The sequence below is a fragment of the Lutjanus erythropterus genome, chromosome 6 (genome assembly GCF_056507025.1).
Source record: "Lutjanus erythropterus isolate fLutEry1 chromosome 6, fLutEry1.hap2, whole genome shotgun sequence".
Lineage (NCBI taxonomy): Eukaryota > Metazoa > Chordata > Actinopteri > Lutjaniformes > Lutjanidae > Lutjanus > Lutjanus erythropterus.
In genome coordinates, this window is record NC_139322.1 from 38,452,741 (window position 1) to 38,479,592 (window position 26,852).

At 39.4% G+C, this 26,852-nt stretch overlaps 3 protein-coding genes across 3 annotated transcripts; 2 read left to right on the forward strand and 1 right to left on the reverse strand.

Moving 5' to 3' along the window:
- The first annotated feature begins 76 nt into the window (after window positions 1–76).
- LOC146325698 (rho-related GTP-binding protein RhoA-C-like) lies at window positions 77–8,417 on the forward strand. Its single transcript, XM_084721840.1, has 5 exons — window positions 77–179; window positions 2,315–2,470; window positions 3,389–3,509; window positions 3,600–3,730; window positions 7,166–8,417. Exons 2-5 carry the CDS (start codon window positions 2,315–2,317, stop codon window positions 7,337–7,339), a joined length of 582 nt encoding a protein of 193 aa, XP_084577966.1. The 5' UTR covers window positions 77–179; the 3' UTR covers window positions 7,340–8,417.
- Window positions 8,418–11,574: 3,157 nt separating this feature from the next.
- On the reverse strand, window positions 11,575–15,773 carry tpk2 (thiamin pyrophosphokinase 2). The gene is made up of 8 exons (XM_084721843.1): window positions 15,490–15,773; window positions 15,157–15,398; window positions 14,287–14,350; window positions 14,069–14,199; window positions 12,914–13,032; window positions 12,461–12,593; window positions 12,007–12,103; window positions 11,575–11,906 (listed from the first exon to the last, which is right to left on the reverse strand). The coding sequence occupies exons 1-8, from the start codon at window positions 15,557–15,559 to the stop codon at window positions 11,857–11,859; spliced, it is 906 nt and encodes a 301-aa protein (XP_084577969.1). The 5' UTR covers window positions 15,560–15,773; the 3' UTR covers window positions 11,575–11,856.
- A 1,062-nt stretch (window positions 15,774–16,835) lies between these two features.
- gmeb2 (glucocorticoid modulatory element binding protein 2) lies at window positions 16,836–26,726 on the forward strand. Its single transcript, XM_084721842.1, has 10 exons — window positions 16,836–17,192; window positions 18,884–19,047; window positions 19,160–19,245; window positions 20,249–20,373; window positions 20,488–20,591; window positions 21,162–21,319; window positions 22,011–22,079; window positions 22,179–22,316; window positions 24,492–24,614; window positions 26,028–26,726. Exons 2-10 carry the CDS (start codon window positions 18,899–18,901, stop codon window positions 26,660–26,662), a joined length of 1,587 nt encoding a protein of 528 aa, XP_084577968.1. The 5' UTR covers window positions 16,836–17,192; window positions 18,884–18,898; the 3' UTR covers window positions 26,663–26,726.
- Window positions 26,727–26,852: the final 126 nt, after the last annotated feature.

Below are 26,852 nucleotides of genomic sequence, written 5' to 3' on the forward strand. Positions count from 1 at the left end.
AAAATGCCCGTAGTTGCAGAGACACCATTATATATGTTTTATATTGATTGGCTAAGTAACTAGTCACTCATGATTTCACCGTGTCCCATTGGCTGAAAGTATGTGGTGTAGGCGGGCGCAATCTTCGTGGCATTGTCGGGGGCGGGACTGATAGGTTCCGACAGGAAAACTAAAGAAAGGCAAGTATATCTAGAAAAACACATGAAACGACGTTAAAGTTTATACTTGCAGTATGTCTCTGTTTAACCTTAGTTGCTTTGTGTGTCAGAGTAGCTGCCAGAATATATTGCGGTGTCCGAATTTTAGGCGTTCAGCTGGACAAGCTGTCCCGAAAACTAAGCAAAGTTAGCAAGCTAATAGTTAGCTTCCTTAGATGGAATGGAAACTGCTGCTAGCTAGAAGTTAGCTCATACTCCACTAATTCAGTGACAAACATAGGCCAAATAAGAATATTACTGTATAATAAAGGTCACGTAAGGATGGCAAGTTATGTGTAAAGTGAGGCGATTCACTGTAGGTGAAGTTATACACAGAGTAGCCCTGTACATTAGAGGTAAATAGCAGTGAGGAAGTGAAGTTTAATGCAACGCAAACTTGCCAAATTCTCTAGATACGCAGGTAGTTAAATACTTGAAACGCTCTGTTAACGTCATTATAACTATGAGCTCTGCCTATACTGTGTTACAGTAGTAAAAGTTCATTTTTAAAGTGGTGAATAGCTCAAATGAGTGGTTAACTTAAAGAAACACTGGCTGGGTGTATGTGATGACGACTCAGTGCGAATTAGTAGGAGATCCGTGTGCTAAATATCAATATTTGGGCCGACTGTGTTTTGTTTAAGTGCAATTTTGAAACTTCAGTAAATGATGAAGAAATATATTTTGATTTACACTGTCACTGGTATTATTACACCTGCTTTGGATCAAAAATGGCGACAACAATAACCTCATTTCACCAGGCCATTTAACCAGGAGATCTTTTTTTTATTAAAAAAAAACAAAAAAAGCAGCGTATGTTAAAATCAGATCAGTGTTAGTGTAACTGTTAACTAAGATAATGATTCTGCCAGTTGTCATGTAAAGCTTTGATTCATTGTTATTAGGGATGCACAATGTTGGACTTGATTTGCTGATATGTTGATAATTTTCAAATCATTTTGGCCGATACAGATATATGCTCATCATTCTCCCACATGATTGCAGAGTACATCAAGTATCTCCCGCAGTGGAATTAAATAATATTCTGCCTCCTCTCATTATGGCAGCCTACTGGCAGACACAGACATAACATACAATGCTTTTTAAAATGTACACATTCACTGGGCAAAATAAGAACATAGTTGCTGATGTTTGTCTTTGTTTAATCACCAGTTCGTTGCCATGATCAACGATGACGCCTCTTAAGACAGGCAATGAAATTTGTAGTAGTATGCGTAGTGTTGATGGTATGTGATTTGGCTTCTCCTCGCATGACTGAGGGTGAGCAATCATTGCAAATGCTTCAGAAAGCCTGCTGAAACCCCCCCTGAAATATTGTATGGATTGCCATGAAGCATGTAGATATTTTAATCTTTTTAACAGGATAAATGCTGGTGATCCCTTGACTTTTCATATAGTTTCACAGGTACTGTAGATCATATTTACCACTTGTCTAAGGTGCAGCGCACTTTCGATGTGTTGAGAAATGTAATTTGACATACATTACCAATCAAAAATTTGGACATATCTTGTCATTCAGTGTTTTTTCTTTGTTTTTTATGGAATTGTTTGGAATTATGTTATTATGTAGTAAGCAAAAAATGTGAAAACAAGTAAAAATCTGTCTCATATTTTAGGTTCTTAAAAAGCAGGCTGTTTTCTGCACTTGCAATCAAATATTTAACATCATGATTAAATCTTTGATTGCAAGTGCAGAAGACAGCATGCAAGATTCCTTTTGCTTTTTTTATTATGGAAGCATGGTATTCTCCTACACACCTGTCACCTTACAAGGGTGCAAAAGTTTTTTTGCTCTTTGATATTTCAGAGTCTTCAGAGTAGCCACATTTTGCTTTGATGGCAGCTTTGCACATGGTTGGTATAATCTGAACCTGTTCTTATACAAATAAAGAAAAAACATTGATGAGTTGTGTGTCCAAACTTTTGACTGGGACTGTATATTGATATTTATTTCTATAAACACATGTAACACAGGCCAAATACATCATATAGGCCTACAGTAGCGTAGATCTGCCTGTAACCTGTCTGACATTGCCTGTTAATACCTCTGCTCTTGCACACTGGTACATGCCTTTATTCTACTATGCTTCTTTCAGATGGCTGCAATCAGAAAGAAACTAGTGATAGTTGGTGATGGAGCCTGTGGCAAGACCTGTCTCCTCATAGTGTTCAGCAAAGACCAGTTCCCTGAGGTTTATGTGCCCACAGTGTTTGAAAACTACGTGGCAGACATTGAGGTTGATGGTAAACAGGTAAGCTGTTTATTATAATGACATATAGTGCATACAGTAGTCCCTTAACATTCCATTAACCACGATTATTTTAGTCACTGATTAATCGATTATTGGATGGTTTATAAGATGTTAGACAAAGATGAAAAACATTGATCAGTGTTTCTCAAAAAGCCCAAAATGACGTCCTCAGATGTTTTGTTTTGCCCTCAACCCAAAGATATTCGGTTTACCATCATTGAGAAATAAATAAACCAGAAAGTATTCACATATAATGAGCTGGAATCAGAGAATTGTAACATTTTCACCACTTTTTGGTGGAGGCAATGAAGGCTTGTTACCTCTGTCGGTAAGTACTGCAGCTTTTTTGCCTGTTTTTCATACACGTGCTGCTTGGCTTGACTCCATTTAACTCGTTGCACCAGCCAAGCCCATTTGCACTCGCCTGAAGGTGTGTGTTCCCTGATGAAATGCATGTAATTAGTTGAGCAGCTGAACGGTGGATAAACATTTTACTTCCTATAAATTCTTCACAAAAAATCCCTTGTTTTGTTATCGTAACACTTTCATTATGAAGCAGCCAAACCAGGAAATGAGTTGGGTTTTCACTGGCAGTAATTTGCTGGAACCAGTAAAATAAGACAGACGTCTGAAAGCATAAACAGTGACACAGGAGATAAACTAAACCGTGTTTAGAGAGCAGAGAGCTGAAAGGGCCAATCACCTATTTTTGTTTGTTTTTGTTTTTTTTGTGTTTAAAAAGCTGCATATATTTGCTTATTTTGGTCGAAATCTAGTAAATAATATTTGAGACAGTGCACAGCCTCTTACTGTCTGTGTCTGACAGCACAACTTTTAATCCTAATGAAGATATACTGATGTAGGTGTGATATGACGTCCTTGGTAGTAAACTAGTCCTGTTGTCCTGCCCTGTTACAGGTGGAGCTGGCTCTTTGGGACACAGCGGGACAGGAGGACTATGACAGACTGAGACCTCTCTCCTACCCCGACACAGATGTGATCCTGATGTGTTTCTCCATCGACAGCCCTGACAGTTTGGGTGAGATTTCCTCTTTGTTAGTAATTTTTAACCAATGATCTTCCTGCATGTACACCATTTTCAACATGTCCACTTTGTGCCCTGATGCAGAGAATATTCCAGAGAAGTGGACTCCCGAGGTCAAGCACTTCTGTCCCAGCGTGCCTATTATTCTTGTGGGAAACAAGAAGGACCTGCGAAATGACGAGCACACACGTCGAGAGTTAGCTAAGATGAAGCAGGTCAGTGAGGTCCTTTTTTTACTTAATGGAGCTCATTTAGATGCTTTTACAAGTTTCAAGCTTGTGGAGTTTTGTACATGTGGAATTTCAACCCTAAACCTAACGGCATGAGTGTTCCACATTTTTTGAAGCACTTCTGATAAAGTATAAATCTCAACTCTTATGACTTATTGTCAGGGTTCCTACACAGTTTGGAAAAGTATGGAACTTTCTTTTAGTAATTTCCAGGTCTGGACAAATATGGAAAAATAAATTATTGTATGGAAAAATATTTGTGTTTCCAGACTATTGTCCTGATTCTATTATTTTGTGTTTTCCATAATAATAATGATGATGATGATAATAATAATAATACTAACTTTCATCTTTATAGCACCTTTCATACATAATGTGCAACTCAAGGTCCTTTACAATGTGGAATTAAAAACAACAACATAGGATTAAAAACAAGACAAAAAATACAGAAATTTGTTTAAAAAATGCATAAAATCAGAATGAAAACTTAAAAGTAGCTGTGTGGCATTAAAAAATACATAAAAGGGAATAACAAAAAATACATTCTTAGAAATAGAAGATTGAATGATTAGTGAGTGTTTTCATGTTGTCAAAGTAACAGAAATGTGTGGTATGAGGAAAAATGTAGGCTCAGCTTCACCTCACACTGTTATTTTAGAGTTTAAAATGTCCATAGAATATTTAGTTTTCTGGCATTGACCTATTATGCAAACTAATGTCAGATGCCCCAAATTATGTTTTCATGATTCTTAATTACAAAAGTTCTGATCAGTCAGGAATAGGTGATGTTTTAAAAATGGACAGCTGTTTACAGACTGTGCGGGCTAAACTGCACAAGGCCTAATTCCCCTTTACAATAATTCACTATGTTTACAATCTGAAAGGCAAACTCATTACAATATGCAATGATTAAGATCAGTGTATGTGATGTACAGGTAACATTAGAATGTGCCAGAGGCCTCCAGCTTCGGTCTTTTACAGACAAAACTTGCATGGGCATGCCCTTGAATCCCCCTACAGCTGGCTACTTTTTCCCCACTGGCTGGCCGCTCCATATCCTGTCGAAAGCAAAGCTTATAAGTTATGCAGTGATCAGTAAATTTATCAGAAAAGTAAATGAACTACATTTTCTGTTCGTCATCCTTTCCATGGACACCGTTACTAAAGAAGGCTGCACAGATGCCATAAAATTACATTATTTAACCTTTTTCAACTAATTTTAGTACTTATAAAAACTAGGGATGCACCAATATTGATACCATCATTGGATATTGGTCCGATACTGTCCTCACGTACTCGTACTCATACTCATAAAACTACTCCGATACTCCACACCCAATACCACGTCTTGAAAAGTAGCTGCTTGATGCAAGTAAACATCTAAAGAACTGCCATGATGCAGAGTTCAAGGTGTTTGCTGATGCTTACCCTCTTTTTTTGGCTGCGCTGTCATCATCAGCAAGGGACTCGCTGTCCTCAACATCATCCACTAATGATCACAGCAGCTTTGGAAACTGTCTGGAAAATTTCCATGTAAGTCCATGTAAAACTGAAATAAATGATCAGAGTGCAGCTGTAGACTGCAGCCAGCCGCTGTCCGATAAGTCCTGGCGGGTGTAAACTAGTTGATGCCAGTCTGTAACCATCTTTTCTTTGGAATAAGCTGCTAAAACTTCACTTTGTGTACTTATTCTTCACCAAAACGGCCTGACAGCGCAGGACACACAACTTCACTCTTTGGGGTTCACAGCAGGGTCAACAAAACTGCTGCACACATGGCACCACACTCATACCTGTCCCCCCTAAACAATGACAGGTAGGAACTAATTATCGCTTAGACAAGAGAGACATGAAGAAGAACTTAAACTTAAATAATACACATGTAAATATGTAATTAAAATTCGAGTTAAAAATGATAATGAAATAATTATCATATATAACACCATTTATAATAGTAAACTTAATTCTACAAGTCCATAATAATGTTGTGAAATTATTACGCTAAAATATATACAGAGTACTGTGTAACTGTACAGCTTAATAAGGAACACAAAATCAGTAACTTACTACAAATAACCTAAAAATGTCATGTGTAGAGTAACTATGGTTACACTTGTAGCACGAAACAGTAACAATGATTTGTTACATTTAGAAAGTGACCATCTAATGAAAATAAAACATGTTTTAAAAGTTATTGTAAAAATTTTAATGCCATTATTAAGTACTCGTATCGGTACTCTGTATCGGCAAGTACCCAAATGTAAGTACTTGTACTCGGTCTGAAAAAAAGTGGTATCAGTACATCCCTAATAAAAACTGTGGGGGAGCAATATATTATGATTAATTCAATACCTTAAGGGAAAATAATACAAGTGTAGGTAGCACCTGTTAGCTGACTTCCATCTTAGGCAGAGATGTTTGTGGAATGTTGTTCTACTTCTACGTAGAACGCAACGGCCACAAAATGTCAATGCAAGTTTTTCAAGGGTTGGCTTGACGATCCCAAATGTAAAGCCTGGTTGGCTCAGGATTCGACATGGAAAAAGAAAGCTAGATGTCAAATGTGGCCTGAAATTTGAGTCTGGAAAAATCGGGAATTTTGAAATGGAAAGTGTGTAGGAACCCTGTATTGTCTATACAGATGTCCCCCTGCCCTGTGTTGCTGTTTATCCATCTAGACAGTTTTGGTGTGAGTTGCAGAGTTTTAGAGATATCGGCCATAGAGATGTCTTCCTTATCTCTAATATTATGGATCCTAAATGGCACTCGGCTTGTGGTTTACAAGGCACCAAAAAATACATCTGAAACATCAGTGTCTCTTTCCAGTGTCTTCTATCAGTCTTCACTCCCAGTTACACAAGATAATCCACAGACCTTATTGTGAGCAATTTAATGTAGGAACTACTTTTTTTTTACTATGGTACAATTTAACAGAACGTCTTTCCTTGCTGCTAGAAAGAACATTGTTGTTTTTGGAAAGAGAAACTGTTGTTGAATTTTTGTTGAAACCATGCAACTCAGACCCCAAAAAATGATGGATCAATAAACACTAAAGGCAGGGGAAAATCTGTATTTTTGATTTTGGGGTGAACTGTCCCTTTGAGCTACTAAAAAATTACTTTCATCGCTTTACACATAAGGATTCTTAAAAAAAAATGAGAGAGAAATCAAAGTTATAAGACATAAGTTTCTGAGTTGTAAAACTGTAGAAACAGATTCTAGGAATTAAAGATTAATGTACCAACTGTTTAAAAGAGATTAAGTTTTTAATTTATCATATAATAAAGTGAACATGCAGTGTCTTTCAAATGGTGCCACCTGTGTTTTTTTCCCTATACTAAACTGCACTTTGTAAAATTGATGTCCTGTTTTTTCTGAGTTGATCTGTTTTCCCTCTCTGACTTTGGTTTATCCAAACAGGAACCAGTGAAGAATGACGAGGGGAGGGACATGGCACACCGGATCAGCGCCTTTGGTTACTTGGAGTGCTCAGCCAAGACAAAGGATGGCGTGAGGGACGTGTTTGAGATGGCCACCAGGGCGGCACTACAGGCAAAGAGAAGAGGCAAGAAGTCTGGCTGCGCCCTGCTTTAGAGGGTCAGCTCACGCCGGACCGGGAGGGAGGGGGAACAAAACCAAGCCAAGAAAAACATCCCTCCGCTTTGTCGGCTTTATCACCACGCTGGGCACAATTGAATGGGGCGCTAAAGGGGACGAGGGAGAAAAGTCAAACCAGGCCAAAGTGAAAAAAAGAAGGTCAAATGTAAAGAAAAAATGGAGTATATACATTTAAGCCTTTAGCTTTCAAATAAAAAAAAAAAATACTGTAGTCTTGTGTTTAGTAAAGGGAACATCTCTCTCAATCCTAATTTTTAAAGTGTGGGAGGGTAAGTACTGTACGTAGGGTTTCCAGTTCTCTGAATTTAGTGCAACAGTCTCCTCTGTCCTTGACTGTAACTCTCTGGTTTAACAGTTGAGACCAGCTCCAGAGCAGATCAGGTGGTGGGATCAGTGCGCCCACAGATGTGTGCCTGCTAAAACTAACTTTTGGAAGACTTCTATGGCTTGCAGTGTGACTGTGCTCGTCTTTCAGTTTTGCCCTGTCATTCTGTATTTCCCTTCATTTCCCTGCGAAAAACATAGACCAAACTAACTTTATACAGGGCTCACGTTTCTGTCTTTTTTTTTTATGAACCTGTAGTATTTGATTCAACTTTCATTTCTTTAAAAAGCTGAGTTTGATTATTGGAGCGTAAATACATGACGGTAATGAGACCAACTCCTTTGAGTGTTTTATGCAAGCTTGTTAATGAACGCAGCAGTCAGGAGACTGAACGTAATGTAACCGATGTGGACTGTCAAACACTGTATACAGTTGGGTATTAAAGGGTTGACAAAATTGTATTCTCTAGACTCAAGTAGTAGTGGGGCCTTAACTTACCTGAACCACAGAGAGGACCAGACCTTTATGTAAAACAAGATTATATCAGAGATAAGCCTTTACTTCTAAGTTCCCCTTTTTAACTATATTTCATCATATTTGAGTAAGAAGCCTCCATGTTTTCTGACCTGCTCCTGTTCTAATTTGCTACTGAACACTTCCTCCATGTTCACCTGTTGTCTTGACAAATGCAGCATAATGTACATTTCTACAGCACCATCTCCAAAACAACTTAAGTCACGTCACCTCACTTTATCCTTTTTCAGTTAGAAGTTATATTGAGTCGCTTCAATTCTGCTGTTTTGTAATTGCTGTTAATATTAATTAAATGCAACACATTATGAACAGATACTTAACTCAAATTTGATGACTTTAAACTTGACCTAACAATCAAAAAAGACTTGCAACTTGATTTTGACTTGAAGACCAAGGAACTGTGTTATTTATATAAAGTGGGCCACAAATCAATTAGTTTCCCTTCATTTCCTGTCAACTAATGTCAACATTATACATTCCTCTGCAAGTCTACGCTAAATTTCCCACAATCCCCAGATCTACTTTGTTTGAACTAATCTGACAGCATTTAATGAACTTGTTGGAGAGAAACCGGTCAACAAAAAAAAATTGCAGACTGAAATGTAACAACTTTCAGCTTAGTTTGACATTTTAAAAACAATATTTTTGGGCCTTGCTATTGCTTTATTGATAGGACAGCTAAAACTATGACCATAAACGGGGCGAGAGTGGAGGGAGATGGCACACAGCAAAGGGCTACATGCGGGAGTCGAACCCACGGCTCCTGCAGAGGACTGAAAGCCTCAGTAAAAGTTACACAAAGAACGCTTCAGGCTAATATTAACATAGCGAGCTAAGGCTTAGCTAACGTTAACAGCTCAAAACTCACCGCTCACGTTATGACTTGTTTAGGACTCGAAATGCCAAAGTTTACCACTTAGGCTTTGTAAGTCTTGACTTTGGACTTAACCCAGGACTTGCCTGTGTTGAACTGGGACCTGAGTGCACAGACTTGAGACTTGTGACTTGCAAAACAATGACTTGGTCCCCACCCTCCAGCAGCTCATAGGATGAACTTCCTCCTGTTACTTCCTCCTGCTTTTGATTTGAAACACTGCAGGAAGTATTGCATTTTTGTGTCATGAAAAGCAACAAAAAACTGCAATTGGAAACAATTAGTGAATAAAAACAGTATTGTGTTAGAGAAGTGAAACTCGGAGGAACAGTGTAGTGAGTATGACACAAGTGATAAATGGAGTGCTGTAGAAATGTACATTGTGAGACATCATAGAATAATTCCACACCCCATTGTTTTTAATCCAGGCATTATTAGTTGATCATCTGTTATTGGACACTCTTCCGTTATTTAAATACCAGCTTTTATTTGAGAATTGACGGTGTGGCTGTACACCAGGGTGTTGTTGGAAGTGTTTTTGTTTCTACTCGTGATGCTTTTTCTGCTTCTGTATTCTGTTGTATGTTATTTTAACTTTATGTGATATTCTACTGGCTTACGTTGTATTATTTGCACACAACTTAAAACAAAGGGTCAGTGTGGTACACACTTAGAAAAAAATATGATGTCAAATTATGAAACGCAAGATGCAAGCAACTCCTTAAGTATTGGGTATATGTAAGAGGAATATTCTTTTGTATACAAATGTATCCTCACATTTCTCCAGTCGTCTTTTTTAATGTATTCTAAAGGAAATAAATTGTAACTGATAATGACCAAATTCTGCCACATCTTTTCAGTTATTCATATGAATGATGTTTTTATCCACCACTCACAGGTGGGTCAGTCATTACTCATGCTGTGTAACCAAATTTGTCAGTTCTAGTAGAGCAGTGTTTCTCAGACTTTCTACACCGTGTACCATTTCAGACAATATTAGGCTACAGACAGTATCTTGCCATCACAGTTTAGCTCATAACTAATCATGGATGACATATGACATATGACACATGAATGTGCAATGTGCATGAATGTGACTACACACCAGGCTGATATTGGGGAAAAAAAACAAAACAAATACTGTAGGAAAGATAGAAAGACAGAGGCATATTTTAAAATATTTTAAATTAATTTATTTAATTTTTCAAATTTTAAGAGTTTCCACAGTGTGCTACTAGAGGGAGCTCAAGTTCCACCAGGCTTTAATAAGTTGACACAGACTATATGAAGCCCAGTTATAAACGGTTCCCGTTTTGAACGTGTAGTCTCCATATGGAATCCCATTTCCACCAATGTGATGAAAAATATCAGGAGAAACTAATTATTTATCTCTAAATATTAATGAGAAACTTCAATGATGTACATACTGAGTCATTATTTTGAGAAAGCCTCATTATAATGACAGAGGATTTTTTCCCCGTCACATGAGCAGAAACGCGCTTCCATATTCCAACGTCATCAGGATTATTTTCAGACTCAGCACAGCTCCTCCAGCACTATGGAAGTTGTTTTCTCAAACTGAGTTGACCTTGCAGTTCCCCTCAAACCAAAAGTGTTTTTTTCTGAATCTGAAGTTCGCTGAAAAACTAGATGGAATATTTTTAAAGAAAAGTCAAGACCAGTCACCTTGAAACAAGTTTAATAACCTCATGTACAGTAAATAGTGCTCGACTAGATTATTTGGGTAATAAAATATAACATTTAAATAGTGTCTGTTTGCACCAGGGTGAGGAGAGTCACCTGGCAGCTAATCGGCTATTTGCACACGGCCCCTTGGTTAAGGTGTAAAAAGCAACAGCGTCCATGCAGGGAGAAGGTGGTAGTGGATAAAGGGGTTAAACACAGGGCGTTCACCCAGGAGACTGTGGCTTGAGTTCTGTGCATTTCTTTGTGTCTTCTCAGTTTCAGTCAGTTTGGTTAGGTTTAGAAAATAAACTGCTTGGTTAAGGTTAAATAGCCACGTTGGTTACTGACACCTGGGTGCTAACAGCATCTGTCAATACTAAATCTTGACTTAAAGGGCAATATGTAATATATTTACTGTACTACATCATAAAATGACCATGATATGTCATCAAAAATTAAGGAAACATGCTAAATTGAAATACTGGCCTCTCCAACAACACTACAGCAAGCATGTTCTCCTTTGAAATTTCCATTCTGGGCTGGAACAACTGATTTTGTTCGCCAATTTCACATTTATTATGGTTAAAATTACAGCTGAATGTTGGACAAATGATTAAGTGTCTGTCTATGAGTCACACGATTTCAATATCAAAAATCAACAAAACAAACAGGACAATTAGGAGGCTGAAAATAAAGACTGATGGGGCCAAAATCCTTATACAAAATAGGGAGGAGGCCAAAACTGAGCTGGAGAAACTGCTGTTTCACCTGGCCTCTACCCTGACTGACTGCTCCACACGAGACAATATCAGACTCCCAAATCCAGTGCTCAGTTCACCTGTCATCATGTCATCATGTGAAGCACCACTCTCCTCAGCTCATCGACTGCTCCAGTCTACAGTTGCCAGGCTCAGCTGATTCTAGGTGGATGTTCTTGCAAAGCAAGAACTGAGTGTACAACACATTATTAGCTTCTGCGAGGCTAACATCTGTCATCTGCAGGAACAAATGTAAACAGCAATGTAACACAGTGAATGGTGTCTTGGCCTCTGACAGTGGACTTGGTCTGCAGCTTCACTCTAATGTCTGATGGAGTCCTGCTATAAATTCCTGATAGCATGGCTCTGAAATGAAAAGCACAGAATCAACACAAGACTTCCTTAAAAGAGAGATCTGAAGGTGTCAACTGATTCAACCGTGGAAATTTTGGAGATGACCACAGACCTGTGTCCGGTTCAATGAATGAATGTCTCATGAGGAAGTCCAAGACCACCATGGCACAGTTTGGTTTGAAGTCATCTGTGGCCACCAGTTCCTTCACCTGAAACCAAGACAAAGTAACAAGAAAACATCATTATTCATCATTATGGTTTCACACAGGAACCATACACGGCCTCCTGTGTGAAAGTCCTCTTTCTTTGACCAACACATCCACTCCAGCCTATGACTTCATTCCACTGACTTCATCGCTCTTTATAGTACGTTGGTCCTTATTAATTTGAAAGTCATGTTGAGTGTCTTGAAAAAAAATGTAAGATTCATGTCCATCAACACGAATCTAGAGTCTTCATCTTGTGACTGTTTCACAACCTATCATGAGACTGGGCTGCCTCACAAATAGCCCTCTCATATTTTTATTTCACAGAAATATTATTCAGAATATGTCAGCAATACTAACCTTATCTATGGGCAGGAGGTAGAAGTCTTGCACCTCTCCATCTCCTATTCTGGGCTTGAAATCCAGAGGAAGTTCCAAATCAAAGACAAACTGACTTTCTGCAAACACTCCTTCTTCATCCTCATAGGTGTAGCTAGAAAATATGTTGAAGACATTAGTTTTAGAATCTAAAGAGCCTTTCCTTTTGGCAGAGATAAAAAAAAAAGTAGTGCTCTAACATTACAGAAATTGAGCACCATTGCTCATATCTTTTGTTTTAAATGTCCACTGTAATCATCAAACACAGAGGAAGACGATATATCAAGCTGAGGATACACACAATACCTGTTAGCAGAGTATGTTCATTGTTGGTTTGGGTCATTTCATGAAATTAATTGACAATAAATCACTAGGCATATCCTTTAACTCCAAGAGACTGTTTCTTTGATGAGTTGCAGTATCGTTACATCTCACCTTACTGTGGTTACAGGACGAGCCTTCTCAGCAATGGCTGCTGGAATACAAGCTTCCTCCTGACATTCTTTGACCAGAGTTTGTTTGATGCCAACACCAGCAGCCAGACCACCTGCTGCCTTCCAAGAGACAACACATACTGTAAGCTGTCAACTCGTACGTTGAAGAACTCTGAATTATAACTATTGAACTATTATCACTGTTTGCTGTATCTACTTCAGAGAGATGAAGTCCCTCCCCTTCCAGCGGACCACCATGGGGCCTTATATTACAAAAAATATGCATGTTTGTTAATAGTGAGAGACTAATATTTTTTTTTTTTATCCCTGTTTGAGTCACAGTTTGTTGTAAAACTGTTCAAGTGGTTAGGGGCCATCCACACCAAGAACAATAACTGTATCAATAACTATAATAAAATGATATAAATTAATAATGTCTGTAAACATTGGTGCCAATTAGCACCTGCTGCACGCTCCAGCTGTGCCAGCAGCTTAGAGAAATGAATATCGATGACCTATTACTGCTGTTTGCTGTGCAGAGAAAAAAGAAAATCAGAGGGATATGGGTTCATGAAATTCTTCAATTCTGTTATAAAATTTGCCTTCTTTTTCTCAACAAAAGGAGGAAAGAAGTTTGAAACGTTAATGGAGTTATACAAAGTCTGCTCTCATTGGGGTTATTTATTTGTTTATTTCATCTTTTTTGTGGCTCCGCCAATATAACCACACCACTGGACTGGACTGTTGCCAAGCAACACAGACATTTTCCTGCACACTAATATTAGCTTGTTAGCTACTTTGTGCATGTCTACATGTTATTGCAGTAGAGCTCGCCCAAATGGAAAAAGGCAGCCACTTTGAAAACACTTGGCAGAGGATTGTATGTACCAATTGTCTATCACATCTAACACGGGCTAACTTCAACCAGTTAGATCAAACCTTTGCCGAAGCCGGATGGGAGAAGAATGAAAACATCTTTTCCATGCAGAAAAGCGTTCAGTGTTGTTCTTTGCTTCAAAAAAATATTTATCTCTCACTATTGACTACCATGCATATTTTTTCTGAAATGAAGTCCGATGGGGCACACCACAAGGAGTGAGACTTCACCTGTCTATGGCGTCATGGGTAGACAGTGTCAGTTCCAGTTTGTACTCACCACATTGTCCAGTAGTCCAGGGTATGTCTGCTTAGTTGGGGAGCGTCGTGCCAACCACATGCTGACTTCCCCACTGTCACTGACAGTGTAACCATTGAGATGGACTCCATACCGCTTCACCCCAAAAAGACCTGTAATGTAGCATCACAGTCAGCTCATACAAACACTAGTACTGGTTCAAACATCATACAGAACTGCCACTCAGTGCCAAAACGTACTTGTAGCAGCTCTTTCCATCCACATCAGAGGAGTGTCACAGAATTTTGGCATCACACTGTACTTCTGAAAGATGATGAGAGTGCTTCAGAATTACTGTGATACATGTGCTGTTATAGAGAACATGTAGGATCATTTTATGTATTGGGATGCAAATTTTGCTATTCTGTATATAAGATGGAAGAAACTGAGGACCATGAAAATCCCCTGAAAATCTCATGAAGCATTGCCTCCTCATTTTATAGATCCTCTGCCATCGACCATGTGGTTGGTCAAGAGGAAACTTTGGCCTGATGGCAGCACTAGAGACAAGGCTACGTGGTGAGCAAAATTCTTTAGAATCATCCTCTGGGGACCAACTCATAATCAAAAATACATATTTGTCTCTTTCCTGTAGTGCTATTTATCCATCTAGATTATTCTGGTGTGAGTTGCAGAGTTTCAGAGATATCAGCCGTCTGCCTTCTCTCTAATATACAGTAACAGAACTAGATGGCACTCAGCTTGTGGTATTGAAAAAAAATACAAGCCCAATTCCAAAATAGTTGGGATGCTGTGTAAAATATAAATGACAATAGAATGCAATGATGTGAAAACCTTTAAACGCTGACCCATATTCAATTGAATACAGTACAAAACAAGATATTTAATATTCAAACTCATTAATTTGATTGCTTTCATTCTGAATTTGAGGCCTCCAACATGTTTCAAAAAAGCTGGGACAAGAGTATGTGATACATCAAGTTTTATTAAATATCTTGTCTTTGTACTGTATTCAATTAAATACAAATGGTCTTGCCAGTATCATACCTAGAGTAAGTTAAAGGAGCATCAGACAAAGACAAAGTCCCATAATAACGGCAGTGTCTCACCTCATCTCTCCATCCTTTCAGGCAGGTCAGGGAGCTCTCTTGTCTCATACTCTGCAGGGCAGCGTCCACAGCCTCTGACCTCCTGTCGTATGAGTCCAGGCTCTGACACAGCGACACAGCGCCATCTTGTGGCGGACTGAACACGTCTGGATACCGGCTCAGCAGTGAAGCGACATGAGGAGGAATCCAGCCAACTTGAGCTCCGTCTACCTCAAACCTCAAACACTTAGCGCGACACGAGCCTGGAGAGACACATCGGGAGTGGTTAGCTCAAAAACTACATGCCATATCACAGACTACATGCAATGCTTAAACACACTGTCGGTGGCCTACCTGGTAAATAAAAGTTATTCATTCGACGGAGGAGTTTGAGTATTTTTTCTGACCAGGCAGAGTTAGCCATTTTAAATTCCAGCGTGTCAACAAAACACTTCTCATGCAATACAAAAGTAAATGTCTTTAATATTAACACTGCGCGTGACTAGTAGAGACAATACCAAAGCCGTGAATACTTTATTGGCACAAATAAAAAGAAAACCACAAAGCTTCATACGGCTGCATTTGCCCAGCACTGCTAACTGAACGACATGCATTCACGAGACTAGTTGTATGTAGAAGGGATCTCTTCATTTGCTAAACTTCCGCGAGACTTGTAGGCGTTGTTTTTTCATAGTGCACCTTGTGCAAATAATGTAACAACACTGTCGTCAAAATGTGTTTATATTTAGGGACAAAAAACAAAACAAAAACAACAACACTTTGTTGAGGTTGCGAAAGATCATGTTTTGGTTAGAACGGTTAATCTCGCGAGATCTCTCGCGGGTCTGGGGTTCCCTTCTAGGCACGAGCCCGTCCTGCCCGAAATGCGCATGTCTTCTTCTTCTTCTTCTTCTTCTTCTTCTTCTTCTTCTTCTTCTTCTTCTTCTTCGCAGACATGAATGAATGAAATGAAATTAATGAAATGAAACAGCACAATGGACAAAAACATATAGAGAGAATACACAACACGTATAAAATAAAATAAATTAAGCATAATAAAACGTAAAATAGACATAAACCAGTTAGGCATCATAAAACGTAAAACAAGCAAAAATAAATAAATAAATTATATATAAGGATTGACAAAGTAGATGTTTTAATACATTAATTAATTCATTTTCAAGTAATCTATAGAGATCTTTGTCACATTTGGAATTCATTCATTTAAGGGACATAGGATAAAGTTGAATTTTATTATAACATGAAGATGGTTAGGGTTTTAATAAAATTGGCCTTGTGAATAAAAAAATGGTTAAGTAAAACAATGATTATCAGTCAGTTTTTTAATCTTCTAACAAGAAACCAAAAAATATTATTATGATGTAGAATAGGCTTTCCTTCTTAATAATTCCAGGACGTGGCAGACAAAATTACAGTATGAGGATTAAATCTGGCCATGTGGACAATGTAGTACGTAATATTCTGTATAAAGACTTGTTTCATTATAACAATGTATTCAATAAACATTCAGTAAAAACAAACACATAAATTGAGGTATACAGTCCCCAAACTGACCCAGGATTTAAAAAGAAAGAATTTCAGCCTTTTGATTTTAAATTTATGAAAAAAAAAAAAAAAAGATAGTCAGCTAGTCGACTGTACTCTTGCTTGTACAGTAGGTGGCGCCTTTTATCTTTACTGTTGGTTTACGATCCACAAATGAACACAAAGAAGAAGGAATGCTAGTAGAATTTACCCATGTAGTGTTGTGAAGATGAGATTAAATATATTCCATCAGTAGTCTCCAGAATCTTTAAAAACTGGGAGGCTGTGCTGTGTGTGAAAGATTAAGTAGAAGCCTGTCAGTTGTATGGATGGATTAGCTGCACTGTTATTTTAGCAGCTAGCTTTCCTGGAATAACGTTTGGTCCAAATAAAACTAGCTTAACTCACTGAATACCACTATGTCGGGCTAACAGTAAAAAAACCTTCACGTTTTCGCCACAAGACGAGGCAACAGTTATCATCTAGCGACACTCTTTAACCGAGACTAAAAGGTAAGATGTGTTTACTATCTCTAAAACCTTATTCTAACATGTGCCCGCTCAATTTCAGCAAAACAAGAAGAGGGCACACCAAATTTCATTCAAAAATCTTACAAGTTTAAGTTTCTCCTGTTGTATAGCCAACATATTCAAAACCACCACGATTCAAGATATTCACAAGTTGGCTATACTCTCAGGCAGCTAAACGGCATAAGTGCAACACACAGAGGAATCGTTTCAACTTTCCCATCACGATGTTGTCATTGTTGACAGCGGTAGCTAACATTAGCACCCAGCATGCATTGTTTGAATGGTTAATCAAGCCTTGAAGCTAACTGTATATATTTAGGGGGAGATAGCAGATCATCAGTATATGGTACATGAAAGTGGGATGCATCATCTGGAAGCTGGAACCTGAAGATGAATTTGAGATGCAGCTCAGCACTGTTGAGTCTGTAGTCATACATCTGTAATAAACATTTAGTTTTGCTAAGGTGCCTACTCAAAGTTTGAAACTTAAGAGTGTATAATGACTTAGAACATTATGACTGAAGTATATGACAGCCATTTTCAAACTCAGTTATGCCTCAAAGGTTGTTGCAGCAGTTTTTGGGTTGACAACATTTATTACACAGGTTTGGTGCACAATTTAAAGGGGCACTTAGCCCTAAAATCAAAAATACATATCTTCCCTCTGCCCTATAGTGGTATTTATCCATACTGTTTTAGTGTGAGTGGCAGAGTTTTTGAGATATAGCCTGTAGAGATGTGTGCCTTCTCTCCAATATAATGGAAGTTGATGACACCAGTCCTGTGGTGCTCAAAATGCCCCAAAATACCTTTGAAAAACTCAACAGTAATATCTCTTTCCAAAAATCATGACCCGGTTGCTCAAAATAACCAGAGATTATGTTTTCACATCGTGAGCCGTTTTAGTAGGAACTGCTTTCTTTCTGCAGTAGAATCTACTAGAAATACTTTAAGACAGGAGTACCTACATGACACTGCTTACAACAAGGTCTGTGGATTATCTTAAATAACTGCGTCATGATTTGGTTTGGTATTTTTCTTTGCTTTGAGCACCGTATGCCGAGTGCCATTCAGTTCCATTATATTGGAGAGAAGGCAGACATCTCTACAGCTGATAGCTCCAAAACTCACACCAAAACTATCTCGATAGATAAACAGTGCTACAGACCAGGAGAAAATACTTTTGATTTTGGGATGAACTGTACCTTTAAATGTCTAGTCATAAATCTGTAATAAACTGTTACTTTTGGTTATTCACATTTTGAATGTTTAGAGTGTATAATGGCTAAGAACAATATGATTTGAGTATATTATGGCAATAAGTTTTTGCTGCTGTTTTCATGCCTTGTTTTTCAATCTGTAGCAGCAAATATAAAATAAAATAAATATATATGTGCTTCAGGCTACAGTATATTACAGTGTAAATAATAATGTTCTGTGCATCACATTGTTAAATCATTGAATTATTGCAGTTGAGTTATTACACATTGTTGTCAAGTCAGCTGCGTAAAGTTGAATTATCGCACAGAGTATTTTTTTTTTAAAGATTATTTTTGTGGGCTTTTTGCCTTGTTATTGACAGTGATAGCTGAAGAGTTGACAGGAAAGGGGGTAGAGAGAGGTATAAAAATATCAATAATGGGTTTCCCTCTCTGGTGTGATGTGTTGTGAAGCTCCAGCTGTCCTTCATGGCTTCATCAGAGGTCAGCATGCAGGAGGAGATGAGTGAGGTCGTGATCGTCACCATACCAGAGGGGGCGGCCGAGGAGGACCTGCCCTCTGTGGTGGAGGAGGACAAGGCAGTGCTGGTGACGGCAGAGCTCACCCCTCAGCCGGGGTAACGTACACGCACTTTTTGTCCTGAGTATTTCCTGATGTTTGGTTTGCTAAACTGAAGCTTAAATACTGGTTTTTCATCTTTTTCTTTTTTTTCCCATGTGTTTTTCCAGGGAGGACATCCTCACAGTAGCACCAGTGGAAGCAGAAGCTGAGACCAGCAGAACAGATTCACTGTCAAAGGAAGAGGCAGTTATTGGTAAAGTGACCTTTACTACACTTCGGTGCAGTTCAGTAGCAGCTGATGAGCTGTTAAATAAATCACACAAATTTAGCTTTTTTCCCCCTTTTGTCAACTATTATTTCTTGGATCATAAATTAAATATCACACTCAGATGTCAGTCTTGCACTCCATTTACACCTGCTATTAAAATGGGATTGTATCTGGATACATCATCCAGATAATAGACAATCTGATGTTGATCCAAAGCGGATAAATACTTGCAGCAGAAGCACATGTCAATAAAGGAAAAATAGATATATCCACACAGGGTAGTGCTCCCATGAACATTTGTTAATGGGGCTTAAGAGGGACTTGAACCTGAAACGTCACATGTATATTCATAAATGTTCATGAGAGCTTTGGCCCAACAACATTTTCATTCTTATCTTAGATTTCTCTTCTTTTTTGCGTATGAGGGCTCGTACCATCATTCTATGTCAGATTCAGCAAACACTCTTAACTGTGTAAATGACCTGTCTGTGCGTATTTGAGAGAAGAATTGATAATCATCAGTACTTAAGAGATGTGTCTTCTTCAGCCTTCTTACTTGCTGACTCTCTAAAGTTGAACAAAATGATGCCTTGTTTGAACCCAAAGAGATTGTATAATTTACTGTCAAAGAGAAGATGACTAAAGAAAATATTCACATTTGAGTAGCTGAAAAACATGGATCAAAACGATCTGATCACAACGAATAATACCAGGTGTAAATGGTGTTTTTTTTAATGAAGCAGAATGATGTAATTCAATTCAATGAAAAGTTTATCTGTGATGTTCTCTGACATTTTTGTGAAGTAAATGAAAGAAACCAATGACGACAATGCTGTACCTGTGTCTCAGTCAGTGCAGCCTCTTTAGTCTTTATGCTTCAGATCACATGATAATATCTATGATGTTGTAAATATGTTTAACATCTTAAGTTTAATCAAATGAAAGCACTGATTTGATTGGATGTATGACGGTGTCTCTGTCTCCGCAGTGAAGTTAACAGAGGAGGTGGACGTAGAAGCCGACGTCTTCTACCCGATCACCTGTGGAGACGCCAAAGCCACGCTGGTGTGGAAGAAATTTGTCTGTCCAGGGATCAATGTGAAATGTGTCCAGGTGTGCGCTGTCGCTTGTCTGAAACAACAGAGTCAACTTTCTGAACATATTTAAGGCGACGGTAGATGTGGATTCCAGACAGCCGGTGACAGCTTTTCTCTCCTCTCTCATCAGTTCAACGAGCAGCTCATCAGCCCGAAGGAGTTTGTGTGTTTAGCAGGGAAATCCACTCTGAAGGACTGGAAGAGAGCCATCCGCCTCAACGGCACCATGCTCAGGTCTGGACTCATCAAACACACACTGACTGTCACTGGATACAAACACAGCTGCCTTCTTTAACGCAACGTGTCCAACAAAATCTTATAGCATCCGTTCTTGAGAATTGAGGCAAATCATGTCCTACCAAAAAAAACCCTTCCATTTTTTTGGTGAAAAATATTCTTTAATCAGGTATAAAAAGGGTTAGCTATACCTTAAGGACCCCTGTCTCACTTCCTGGTTTAAAAAATACTTCTCAAACACTGGTAATGTTTTATTTTTAGACAAATTCATTAAATAATATTTCTATCAGATGTCAACTCTGCAGCCCTTCTAAATCAAAGCTAAATAAGAATTATGTACTTTGATTAGCATTAAGAGAACTCTGAGACACTTTAAAAAATAAACTGGCTGCTCACTACAACTGTGCTGTGAAACGAAAAAATGTAACTCCTTAAACAAACGTGATTACATCTCCTCATCTCTTTTCAGTGGCTGATGTGCAGTTGACAGATATGCCTCAGGGTGGCGCTGCTCCATCAGACATGGTGGCCAGTATAACGTGACTGTCATCATTTTGAATTTGACAGGAAGATCATGGACTCTGGTGAACTGGACTTCTACCAGCACACGAAGGTCTGCTCCAACACGTGCCGCAGCACTAAGATCGACCTGGTGGGAACCAAAGTGTCCATCAACAGTGATCAGTCCGCCGAACTGGTCCCCGCCACCCCCTCGTCAGCTGACTGTGAGTTCCACGGTCTTGGCCCTTGTAGCCGACCAGTTCATTGATTTCAAAATAAAAAGACATTGTTATTTAAGTTTAGAGCTGCAGCGACTGATTGATAAATCAATCAGTTAATTGCCAACTATATTTAGTCATTTTTTAAAAAATAAAAATGTCCAAACTCTCTGAGTTCAGCTTCTCAAGTGTTAATATTTTCTGGTTTCTTTAGTCTTCTTATGACAGTAAACTGAATATCTTTGTGTTTTAGACATGACAAGACATTTGAGGATGTCACAAAACAGTGATCATCATTTTTTACTGTTTTCTGACATTTTACAGAACAAACCACATCAATTATTTGAGAAAATAATCAACAAATGAATCAATGATGAAAATTATCATTAGCTGCAGCCTTATTCAAGATAACTTCATCCAGGATTAACAAATCTTTAAACTGTGTTCAAAGAAACAAGTTAGCTGGATGAGAATAGACCACATTGCTGTAACGTTGTGCTAACAGCAGTCACTTCCTTCCTTGCTTCCTTTGTTTTGTTTGGAGAGAGTAATAATTGGTTCATATAACGGCAGTTTCCCATCTGAAAAGTCTGTCTGATGGCAAAGTAAAGTGGTGAAAATAGTCTAAATATAGTGTACTTTTTCTGAACCACCATCAAAGTCTGAGTCCAAGGTTTCTTTCCTGTTTGTGTCGTAGTGAACGGAGCAGCAGCCTCGTTTCCAGAGGTGACGGAGGAGACTTCAGAGTGGGTCACAGCCATCGGTGGTGAGCAGCGACCTGCACGCACACACATTCGCCATCGTGCAGAAGGAGCTGACTGAGTGGAGTGTCGTACTACTTAATGATGTGTGTGTTTGTATCCAGAGGACTCTGTGGCGTTCTGGCGTGGGGTGAAGGAGGCGGGGCTGCTGGAGGAGGTGGTGGAGGACTTTCAGAAGGAGCTGCAGGAGGTGCTGAAGGGGCTGCAGGAGAGAGTGTGTGACCCGCCGCTGCAGGTCAAAGGTTAGAACCACACACACACACACACACATACACACACATAGGCAAGGGCTGGTCAGGTAACTACAACAGGAAACAGGAACACAGGAAGAACGTACAAACTCCTCCACCCAAACAATACTGAACAAACTCATCACCCTGCTGTAACTCCAATGCTCTCTCCTCATATATCCTCTTTTTGTAAGTCGCTTTGGATAAAGGCGTCTGCTAAATGCATAAATGTAAATGTAAATGTAATATATCAAGAAATATAATTTTGGTTGTTACATCAGATTTAATGTGATGCAGAGATTAAATAGAGCCTAATCATTCTGAGCATATACATGTATATAAATATGTCATTTACCAGAGCTGGAAGGTGCTGGAAAAGCTTGAAAACGCACCTTGAAAATATTTTAAAGTGCTAGAATTTGACATCGGAAAAGGTGAAGGAGCCGTGGCATCGGCAGTATTTTAGATCCAGATCATGATCTGTCTTCCATAATATACTTGTCAGGCAAATTGTAAAGGCTGAAGGCGAGATTTAATGTTTTGCCTTCTGTTTACAATTTCAGGTTTCAAATTCACAATTTTGTGACCTTTGTTGTAACTTTAATGCAATATTGTGTTTTAATGGTACAAATGGAGAAATTCTATTCTTTTTCAAAATTTCAAAATTCAGAAAAGAGATTGTAATTTAGATTGCGAGAAAAGATAGCAATAGTAGATTGATAGTGTATTTTGGTCAGATCGCTGATCCCTTATCAGCAGCAACTTAACACAGCCCTAGTATGGTAACAGTAAATTAAGGCTGATTACTGTGAAAACAAACTTGAACACAGAAACTTAACTCCAAACACAGAGATTCAGGTAGAAGCTACAAAAGGACTGAGATCTGAAAACAGCCACACAGCTGAGGGGAGGAGACAGCAGGTCGTTGGTCTTTCATTTTGAAAGATTTAACAGATTCTCCCTGCCTTTTCTGTGCCTGACTTCCTGCCTGTTCGATCTGCTTTGTGCTAATTGATGCGGCATCAAGCAGAAAGATTCAGACTGAGGGAAACATTTCAACAGTTAAGAAGACAACCTTTTGTTGCCTCAAATGTCAGCTGTCATTAACCTGAATGGGTTTGAATTCGCTGTGCAAGGTTTGTTGTTTGCCAGCTCAAAAGAAGACTTTTTTATTTAAAATTGCTCAGGGTTTTCAGTGTGTACGGAGACCTTGGAAACAAGAATATGTACTTCATTTTCACACAAAAACTGTGTTTTAAATATTAGATGCCAAAGTATGAACATCAGTTTATCAGAGGAAAGATTTCTTGATTATTATACTACTTTAAAGAAATTTTATTGAAGTTTGAGCAGCAATATGCAGACTTTGCACATCCAAAAGTGAGTACAGCAGCCCAAATAGTGAGTTAGAACCATAGACTGTATATTTAATAAATTGTAATCCTGTTTAATATACGGTCTATGGTTGAAGCAAGTTTTGTCTCAGCATCCCGTCCTCTTCAGACCTGGCAGAGACAGGCAGGCTGCACAATCACTCCGCTCCGCTGTGAGCTGATCAGCTGTTTATGACTGTCAGTTGGCTGTCAATGAAAAGTTAAGCCTGTTATCCTGAAAACACAAGTGCACTGATCTGAAAATACACACACTGGACGGCCGCCTGTCTCACTGCTGCCAAACTCCATTAACATTTTGCTCAATTTAACAGTTAGAAACATCTACACCTCCTACAAGATTATTAATGATTTCTTACTACTCATAAACAGACACTTACTCATTCTGTGAATATATCTTTTTTTTTATTACACACATTCTTCTTTCTTGTCAAAATCAATTACCCACAATGCAACTCAACCACTGACAGTTCGGTCAGAGATTGGGGTGTGTTGCGCTAGTAGTGACTAACCTAGTTCGTAGCTTCTAGCCTGCAGCAGAGGCTCATTTCTCTCCAACTCTGACAAATTTAAAGTTTAACTTGTAGTCTTTAGACCCAACTAACATCGACTCAACTGACATTACTTGAGAACTTGTCAGACTTCACACAGCTCCCTCTAGAGGCTCTAACTGCTTTTTCACAGTAGTTTCCCCCAACACCTGCAAACACACTGATGAGTTAAACTGGTTCCTGTTTAATGTTTGACATGCGGCTGTGTCCTATTGAACATGAATTGTTTTTTTTGTTTTTTTCAGATGCTGTTTTGCTCAACAATATTGTGCAGAACTTTGGGATGTTGGACCTGGTGAAGAAGGTTTTGGCCAGTCATAAGAGCCAGATGGACCGTTACAGAGAGCAGTACACCCGCAGCCTCGCCGGTCAGTACGACAATCCTCAACAGTCAAGACAGAATTATGTTTTTTCTAAGGCTTGAAACATAAAGACAAATTTCTACCCTACATTCTGTATTAAAAGGATAGTTAGGATTTTTGTTAAGTGGGATTGTACGAGGCACCGTAGGTCCATAGTAGCAGCAGGAGTACTGGTGCTGGAGGGTCAGCAGCAAAATGTATGTTAGCCTCTTAAAACATCTATATCAGTTTAAGTGTTTGCTATATTAAGAATAGTTTCACCGCTTTACCTTGCGGTTGTACAGCCTTTTCTGACAGGAAACTGCCTTTTTATAAGACATTTCTTTGGAAAAAACATCAGTAAAATCGGAATTTTACCTCACAGACCACCACTGCCTCAATCTGTTTTTTTGTGTTATTGTGTAAATAATGTGAATCCAGACTAAGCTTTTATAAAGGGATAGTTCACCCAGAAATGAAAAATCAGTCATTATCTACTCACCCTCATGCTGATTGAGGGTCAGGTTTATTCTGTTAGTCCACAAAGCTCTGCTGGAGTTTCACAATGACACAGTGTTGCAGAATCTCCCAGACAATGGAAATGAATGGTGGCCAGTTTTCAAATGTAAAAAGCAGCAGAATAAAAACAGAAAATACCTCCATACTGCTCGTCTGGCATAATCCAAGTCTTCTTAAGTACCAACATGCAGTTTGCACACTGTCACACCACACACACACAGTTCAGACAGTGTGCATGTACACATGGACGTGGCTCCACGCTAAAGATTTACAGTGAATATTCAGGCTAAAAATGTGGTGGAAATAACATTTGGCACCACCACCTTGGCACGTTGAGGCTTTAGGAGACTTGGATTAAATCAGATGAGCAGTTTGGAGGCATTTTATGTTTTTATTCTGTTGTTTTTTTTCCATTTGAAAACTGGTCACCATTCACTTCCATTGTCCTAGAAATTCTGCAACACCGTGAAACTCCAGCAGTGTATTGTGGACCGAAAAACTAAACCTGATCTTCAGTCAGCATGAGGATGAGTAGATATTGACTGATTTTTTGTTTCGGGGTGAACTATCCCTTTAAAACACCAAAGTCACACAGTAACACAAGCAAACTAACAGATGGAAGCAGCTGTAGACCAGCAAGTCCTGTGTACTGTGAGGTAAAATGATTGATTTTGCCAATGATGTTTGTTTTGTTTGGAGAAAGTGATAATTGGTTCATATAACGGCAGTTTCCCATCGGAAAAGTCTGTCTGATGGCAAAGTAAAGTGGTGAAAATAGTCTAAATATAGTGTACTTTTAAAATTATATAGATTTTTTTTAGGCTTCAACCCTGCTTCAAAAAACACGTAATATCCCTTTAAGGCATTGATAAAGCTCTTGGTTGTCTGTACTGAATGATGATGCGTTGTTTCCTCCTGAAGCTCTGGAGCAGCAGTGTGACGAGCACAGGAAGAGAGCCAAAGAGCTGAAGAGCAAATCCCAGCATCTCAACAACGTCCTGATGACCCTCACCCCGGTCCCTGCACCCCCCGCGCCCAAGCGACCCCGGCTGACCCGCGCTGTCTCCGGCCCGGCCTCCGTCAACGCCGCTCCCACCCAGATCACTCTGCCCCTCAACCAGCTGGCGGGCCTGCCGCTGGGCAAGGTCCTGACCGTGGCGGGAGGCCAGGCCGGCACCAACCTGGGCGGGTACACCCTGCTGACCTCGCCGCTCTCCGGGTCGGAGCTGGCAGCCGACGCCTCCAACCTGACTGTGCTGTCCACGGCGGCGGGTCAGGAGGGGGCGGCCGGTGCCGGCGGCTCCGCGGCCTCCACGGCCTTCGTTAAGGTGGTCGGTCCTCAGTTCCAACTGGTGACGCTGCCGGCGTCGCTGCAGAGCTTGACCGCCACGCAAAGCGCCGCGGTCCAGCAGCAGGTCGGCAGCATCAGTGTGGTGGACGCCATGGCAACCGCCACGGGTGAGCCACAAGAGGAAGGCCAGGCTGATGGGGATGATGATGGTCAGCCAGAGCAGGTTAAAGAGGACGATGGGAAGGAGCCGGCAGAGCAGCAGTGAGACAGAGGACAGCTGTTCTGTCACCCAGCCTGTAAAGGGACAGTTCACCCCAAAATAAAACACATATTTTTCCTCTTACATGCAGTGCTGTTGTATCCATGTAGAGAGTTTTCTTGCATGAGTTGCAGAGTTTTGGAGATATCAGTCATAAAGATGTCTGCCATCTCTCCAGTATAAAGGGACTAAATGA

Bases quoted from the DNA above. Each gene is read 5' to 3' on its own strand.
- LOC146325698 (XM_084721840.1), top strand. From the start codon at position 2,315: ATGGCTGCAATCAGAAAGAAACTAGTGATAGTTGGTGATGGAGCCTGT. The intron at 3,510-3,599 runs GTGAGATTTCCT...GCCCTGATGCAG, and splicing joins CGACAGCCCTGACAGTTTGG to AGAATATTCCAGAGAAGTGG. The intron at 3,731-7,165 runs GTCAGTGAGGTC...TTATCCAAACAG, and splicing joins AGTTAGCTAAGATGAAGCAG to GAACCAGTGAAGAATGACGA.
- tpk2 (XM_084721843.1), bottom strand. From the start codon at position 15,559: ATGGCTAACTCTGCCTGGTCAGAAAAAATACTCAAACTCCTCCGTCGA. The intron at 15,399-15,489 runs GTAGGCCACCGA...GTGTCTCTCCAG, and splicing joins GAATAACTTTTATTTACCAG to GCTCGTGTCGCGCTAAGTGT. The intron at 12,594-12,913 runs GTGAGATGTAAC...CATATTTTCTAG, and splicing joins CGTCCTGTAACCACAGTAAG to CTACACCTATGAGGATGAAG.
- gmeb2 (XM_084721842.1), top strand. From the start codon at position 18,899: ATGGCTTCATCAGAGGTCAGCATGCAGGAGGAGATGAGTGAGGTCGTG. The intron at 21,320-22,010 runs GTGAGTTCCACG...TTTGTGTCGTAG, and splicing joins CACCCCCTCGTCAGCTGACT to TGAACGGAGCAGCAGCCTCG. The intron at 22,317-24,491 runs GTTAGAACCACA...TGTTTTTTTCAG, and splicing joins CCCGCCGCTGCAGGTCAAAG to ATGCTGTTTTGCTCAACAAT.